General features: G+C 42.3%; 1 protein-coding gene across 2 annotated transcripts in view; it reads right to left on the bottom strand.

Annotated features, from left to right (window-relative positions):
* LOC128689515 (urocanate hydratase) overlaps positions 1 to 7,500 on the bottom strand; it is a 296,064-nt gene that overhangs the window by 91,150 nt on the left and 197,414 nt on the right. For both annotated transcript variants that reach the window (XM_070086477.1, XM_070086478.1), the window contains one exon: positions 7,005 to 7,115. In XM_070086477.1, coding sequence (XP_069942578.1) covers positions 7,005 to 7,115 — 111 coding nt within the window. The remainder of the gene's footprint in view (positions 1 to 7,004; positions 7,116 to 7,500) is intronic.

Raw genomic sequence — 7,500 nt, 5'->3', positions numbered from 1 at the left:
AGAAATGTAAACTGCTCAGCAAAATATTTTTGACGGTGTTCTCACTGAAGACAAGAAGGCTAGCGGCAAATCAGAGCTGTAGAGTGCACCAGCGAGCATTGAACACAATGCACACAACTTGGGATGAGATGAAGAGGCAACTGTGAGAGCTAGGGACCAAAAAGGTCCTGAGAGGAAACAGAGGTACAGTGTTTTCCACTAGCAACAATCTTTAACAAGTCTGCCGACACAGACCAACTGCGTGAGGTGTGGAAGATAGCAAATTTAGTCCCAGTGTTTAAGAAACGAGCTAGACAAGTATTATTAAATCACAGAACTGTTTCACTGACATGTATAGTATATAAAGTTATGGAGAAGTTTATCAGGAAAAGAGTGATGGAGCACTTACAGAGCGGTAGGTTGATACATGACAACATGCTTAGAAACGTACTGGAGTTCTTCCACAAGGTAACAGAGGTAAGGCAGAAGAGTGGGAGAGAGAGAGGTAGCTCGCATCTTCTTGGACCGTAGGAAGGCTTCTAACGTAGTATCACACAAGAGACTGGTACATAAGCTAGAGGAGCAGGCAGGAACAACAGGGAAAGCACTGCAATGTATCAAGTCATAACTGAGAGAAAAGAAACAACTAGTGATTGTTGGGGAAGAGGTGTCGGAATGGGTGCTTGTAAAGAGCGGGACCCACCAAGGATCAAAAACAAAAACTTGTGGCTCAGGCAGAAATAACAGGGAACATATTCCTATGGATCATAGAGTACCTTATTAGAAGGAGGCAAAGAATGATTGTCTGGGAAGACTTCATAATGGGAAGGACAACAAGTGGAGTACCGCAAGGAATGGTATAAGGGGCAGTGAAGGATATTCTAGACAAGAGTGAGTCAGATGTATGACAGATTGCTGATGATGTATGACTGACGAGAAGAATAAAAACAGACACTGACAGGGGAAAGCTGCAAATGAATTTGAACAAATTGCAAGAATGGTCTAATAAACGGTTGACTGAATTCTGGGAAAGGAATAGAAGACCGGACAAGTTGTATGGTCTTGGGGGATAGAAGATACCAACTTCAGTAAACAAGAGAGACACTGAGGTGAGCATATTGTCTAACCTAACTCGCCTGTCACATGTGGAATTTGCCTTCAGGAATCTCATCATACGTCAAGTCATTCTTGGATTGAGCAAGACCAGAAAAGAACCCACACCTGAGGAAGCATGTTAAGAAGCAGGAGATAGTGTAGAAGTATACAAGGCAAGTTCCTGAGTTAAAAGTATGATCTACGAGAACCTAAATGGAATTGAACTTAACAAAACTGGACAATGAAAGAACGAAAGAAGATTTTATAACAACATACAGTATTCTCAGGGAATAGATTGGGTAGACAGGGAGAGGGTGTTTCTGGGTGGTAGGAAAATGGAATGACCTCGGAGAAGTGGCTAACGTAACCTGTATACTTACCTTTAATAGCAGGCATGGTAAGGCTCACGAGGCTAGGAGGGAGTAAGTCTGGCAAGAGGCATGAAAAGCAGGACCAGGAGTTAAGATTCGACCCCTGCAGCAACATACAAGTGATTACACAAACTCATACACACATTAACACCAACCCACCCACCCATAACACACACACACACACACACACACACACACACACACACACAAGGAGATTGATTGGGAAAAGCTGAAGCCACATGGGGGTCCCGAAACATGGAGAGCGAAGATGATGGATGTGGTACCGGAAAACCTCATGCATCAACATGTTAGGGACACTACCAGAAAAAGAGGTGAGGATGAACCAGCAAGACTGGACCTAGTATTTACCTTAAGTATCTCGGACATCACATATGACAGGCCCCTCGGAGCTAGTGATCACGTATTTCTCAGCTTAGAATACTTAGTAGAGTTAGTAGTAGAGAGGATAACAAGAGTAGGACGGGAAAAACCAAACTACAAAAGGGGGGGCTATACATGCATGAGAAATTTCCTGCAAGAGGTTCAGTGGGTAAGAGAATTGATAGGAAAATCAGTAAACGAGATGATGGGATACGTGACAACAAAATGCAAGGAGGCAGAAGACAGGTTTGTTCCTAACGGCAACAAAAATAATGGGAAGACCAAAACGAGTTCTTAATTTACCCAAATGTGTAGGGAGGCAAAAATTAAGTGTGCTAGTGAATGGAAAAAGTACAGAAGACAAAGAACCCAGGACAATGAAGAAATTAGTAGAAGAGCCAAAAACAGAAATACCCAGATGAGAGAGGCTCAGCGACAGTACGAAAACGACATAACATCGAAAGCCAAGTCTGACTCGAAGCTGTTGCAAAGCCACATCAGGAGGGAAACAACAGTCAAGGACCAGGTAATCAAACTGAGAAAGGATGGAGGGGAGTTCGGAAGAAACGCCCGAGAAGAATGTCAGAAGCTCAACGTGAGATTTAAAGAAGTATCTACAGTGGAGACAGGAAGGACTCCAATAGCCAGAATAGTGGGATACACCAGCAAAGGTTACATCGACAAGTGCTAGACGAGATACACACATCCGAGGAGGAGGTGAAGACGCTGCTAAGTGAACTACATGCCTCAAATGCGGTGGGACCTGAAAATATCCCTCCGTGGGTCCTTAGAAAGAGAGCAGAGATGCCATATGTGTCAGTAACATCCACTGAAACTTGGCAACTACCTGAAGTATGGAAGAAGGCAAATGTAATTCCAATTTTTGGGAAAGGTAATAGACATGAGACACTAAACTACAGACCAGTGTCAGTGACATGTATTGTATGCAAGGTTATAAAGAAGATTATCAGGAGGAAAGTGGTGGAGGACCTAGAAAGGAGCAAGCTTATACATGACAATCAGCTGTTTCACAAACCTACTGGAGTTTTATAACAAGGTAACAGTCGTAAGATAAAAGAGAGAGGGGGGGGGGGTAGATTGCATTTACTTGGAATGTAAGCTTTCGACACAGTTTCTCACAAAAAATTAGCACAAAAGCTAGAGGATCAGGCATGCATAACAGGAAAGGTACTGCAATGGATCAGAGAATACCTGACAGGGAGGCAACAATGAGTCATGGTATGAAAGCAGAGGGCAGCAAGGGACTAGCTCCCTTAAGGTTTACTATACTAATAGCAGGAGTGTAAGAAATAAGATAGATGAGCTAAGATTAATTGCAAGGGCAGGAAACATAGATATCATTGCTATAACAGAGACCTGGCTCAATCTGAAAGACAGAGAGATGCCTTCTGAATGTCACATACAAAGCTGTAAATTATTCCACACTGACAGGGTCAACAGGAAGGATGGTGGAGTAGCGATGCACTTCAGAGACAATTTAAATTGTTGTGTTAGACAAGATATAAAATTAGAAGCAACAGCCACTGAATCTGTTTGGTTACAGCTTCTCGAGGGCCGTGAAAAACTAATTTTGGGAGTGATTTACAGGGCCCCAAATCTTGATAGGGAGTGCGGTAAACTTCTATGGGATGAAATTCGTAAGGGATCTACATATGAAAATGTTGTGATAATGGGAGATTTCAACTATAGACAGATTGACTGGAGCAGTTTGACAGAAAATTTAGAGTCAAGTGACTTAATTGATACGATTCAAGATTGTTTTTTAAAACAGTTTGTGACAGAACCAGCTAGAGGAAATACCCTGCATGACTTGGTTCTTGCCAGCAGGGAAACGCTAATTAATAACCTTGAGGTTAATGATGAGCTTGGGGAAAGTGATCACAAATCACTCAGTTTTAATATATCATGGAATTCCCCTAATAATGGCAATCAAGTCTCTGTCCCTCACTTCCGTTTGGCTGATTTCATAAGACTGAAAAATTACTTGAGTGGGCTGAACTGGAATGACCTGACTATGGGTCAGGTAGGTGGTGATGATTGCCGATATGACGTTTTCCAGGACATAGTTCTAGTTGCTCTGACAATTAAGTTCCAAATAAAGAAATCAGATCAAACAAAAATGATCCTAAATGGATGAACAATTGATTAAAATATCTCATTGGTCAAAAGAGAGGCACATATAGGAAAATCAAAAGAGGAGAGGGAGCAATTAAGAAATAAATATATTCAGTTAAAGAGAGAAATAAAAAAAGGAATAAGAAAAGCAAAAAGAGATTATGAGGTTAAAGTTGCAAGAGAATCGAAGACTAACCCAAAAGATTCTTTCAGGTATACAGAAGTAAGATCAGGGAAAAGATAGGCCTACTCAAAAGTTACTCGGGCCAGCTCACAGACAGTGATAAGGAAATGTGTAGAATTTTTAACACATACTTCCTCTCAGTTTTTACACAGGAAGATACTAGCGATATTCCAGAAATAATAAGTTATGTAGAACAGGATGATGATAAACTATGCACGATTAGGGTCACAAGTGACATGGTCCCTAGGCAAATAGATAAATTAAAACCTAACAAATCCCCAGGCCCTGATGAACTGTATGCAAGGGTTCTAAAGGAATGTAAAGAGGAGCTTAGCAAACCTTTGGCTAATCTTTTCAACATATCACTACAGACTGGCATAGTGTCAGATAAGTGGAAAATGGCAAATGTGATACCAATTTTCAAAGCAGGTGACATGTCCTTAGCTTCAAACTATAGACCAATAAGCCTAACCTCCATAGTGGGAAAATTTATGAATTGCCGAGGCAGTTCATAGCCACCTTGAAAAACACAAACTAATCAACGAATCTCAGCATGGTTTTACAAAGGGGCGTTCTTGCCTTACGAATTTATTAACTTTTTTCACTAAGGTATTTGAGGAGGTAGATCATGGTAATGAATATGATATTGTGTATATAGACTTCAGTAAAGCTTTTGACAGGGTCCCACATCAGAGACTATTGAGGAAAATTAAGGCACATGGAAATGGGGAGAAATCAGAGTGGGGAAGCGTCACGAGCGGTGTTCCACAGGGGTCAGTGTTGGGCCCCTTGTTGTTCACAATTTACATAAACAACTTTGATGAGGGTATAAAAAGTGACAAGCAAGTTTGCAGATGACACCAAAATAGGCCGTCGAATTCATTTTGAGGAGGACATTAGAGCACTCCAGGATGATTTGAAAAGACTGATGCAGTGGTCGGAGAAGTGGCAGATGCAGTTTAATATAGACAAATGCAAAGTTCTAAATGTTGGACAGGAAAATAACCATGCCACATATAAACTAAATAATGTAGATCTTAATATTGCGGATTCCGAAAAAGATTTAGGAGTTCTGGTTAGCAGTAATCTGAAGCCAAGACAACAGTATATAAGTGTTTGCAATAAAGCTAACAGAATCCTTGGCTTCATATCAAGAAGCATAAATAATAGGAGTCCTCAGGTTGTCCTTCAGCTCTATATTTCCTTGGTAAGACCTCATTTAGATTATGCTGCACAGTTCTAGTCACAGTATTACAGAATGGATATAAATGCTCTGGAAAACATACAAAGTAGGATGACAAAGATGATCCCATGTATCAGAAATCTTCCCTATGAGGATAGACTAAGGGCCCTGAATCTGCACTCTCTAGAAAGACGTAGAATTAGGGGGGATATGATTGAGGTGTATAAATGGAAGACAGGAATAAATAAAGGGGATGTAAATAGTGTGCTGAAAATATCTAGCCTAGACAGGACTCGCAGCAATGGTTTTAAGTTGGAAACATTCAGATTCAGGAAGGATATAGGAAAGCACTGGTTTGGTAATAGAGTTGTGGATGAGTGAAACAAACTCCTAAGTACAGTTATAGAAGCTAAAACGTTGTGTAGTTTTAAAAATAGGTTAGATAAATACATGAGTGGGTGTAGGTGGGTGAGAGTTAAACCTGACTAGCTTGTGCTACCAGGTCAGTTGCCGTGTTCCTTCCTTAAGAGAATGTGACCTGACCTGACTAGGTTGGGGCATTGGCTTAAGCCGGTAGGCGACTTGGACCTGCCTCGCATGGGCCAGTAGGCCTGCTGCAGTGTTCCTTCTTTCTTATGTTCTTATGTAACGAGGTGTCAGAGTGGGCGCCTGTGACGAGCGGGTTTCCACAGGTGTCAGTCCTAGGCCCAGTGCTGTTTCTGGTATATGTGAATGACATACCTACCGGGAATAGATTCAAAAGTGTCCCTGTTTGCAGATGATGTGAAGTTAATGAGGAATATTGAATCGGATAAGGATCAGACAGGTCTACAAAGAAACCTGGACAGGCTGCAAGCCTGGCCCAACAACTGGCTCCTTGAGTTTAACCCTGCCAAATGCAAAGTCATGAAGATCGAGGAAGGGCAAAGAAAACCACAGAGTACAGGCTAGGGGGCCATAGACTACAAACCTAACTCAAAGAAAATGATCTTAGGGTAAGTATAATATCGAGTACATCTATCTCCTGAGGCGCACATCAACCAGATAATTGCTGCAGCATATGGGCGACTGGCAAACCTAGAAATAATATTCTCATACCCATACCAATATGGGACTGACGTACACCGTGTAAGTCAGGACCATTTTGGAGTATGCAGCACCAAACTGGAACCCACACCTAGTCGAGCACGTCAAGACATTAGAGAGACTACAAACGTTTGCAAGAAGATTAGTCCTGGAGCTAAAGGTAATGTCCTACGAAGAAAGGGTAAGGGAAATCGACCTAACGACACTGGAGGACAGGAGGGATAGGGGCGATATGTTAACGGCATATAAAATACTGAGAGGAATTAACATGGTGGACAAAGACAAGATGTTCCACAGATGGGACACATCAACAAGGGGTCACAGTTGGAAGTTGAAGACATAGATGAGCCAGAGGGATGTTAGGAAGAATTTCTTTCAGCCATTGATTTGCCAAGATTAGGAACCGTCTTGAAAGTGATGTAGTGTAAGCAGGATCCAAACATAGTTTTAAAATGGGGTATGATAAAGGTCATGGAGCAGGGAGAGAGAGGACCTAGTAACAATCAATGAAGTAGAGGGGTCAAGAGCTGTGACTCGACCCCTGCAACCACATACAAGTGAGTTGGTGAGTACACAGGCACACACGTACTTGCTTCTTTGCCCTAGCTTCACGGACTCTCTTGATCAATACGTCGAGGTCATCAGTGTACTCCTCTAGCCAGCCTTGCTGATAGCGCTTGTTCAGGGCTTCCTTGTTCACCTGTCGATATAAAATTTAATCAGTTAAGAATAATCCATTTTATTACTAGTGCTCGCTTATGTCTCACCTCAGACCACCTGCCTCATGTATCAGTGCATCAGTCAGAGGTCAGGGTGGTAGTCTCTCACCCTCACTGACACACTTGTCAGTGCATCATCAGAGGTCAGGGTGTTAGTCCGTCACCCTCACTGTCACACTTGTCAGTGCATCAGAGGTCAGGGTGGTAGTCCCTCATCCTCACTGACACACTTGTCAGTGCATCAGTCGGAGTTGAGGGTGGTAGTCACCCTCACTGACACACTTGTCAGTACATCAGTCAGAGCTGAGGGTGGTAGTCACCCTCACTGACGCACTTATCAGTGTATCAGCCAGAGTTCAGAGTGGT

Source organism: Cherax quadricarinatus, chromosome 18, assembly GCF_038502225.1.
Source record: "Cherax quadricarinatus isolate ZL_2023a chromosome 18, ASM3850222v1, whole genome shotgun sequence".
NCBI classification, from domain to species: Eukaryota; Metazoa; Arthropoda; class Malacostraca; order Decapoda; family Parastacidae; genus Cherax; species Cherax quadricarinatus.
The sequence above is the reverse complement of the archived record's forward strand: the minus strand, read 5'-3'. Positions and strand labels throughout refer to the sequence as shown.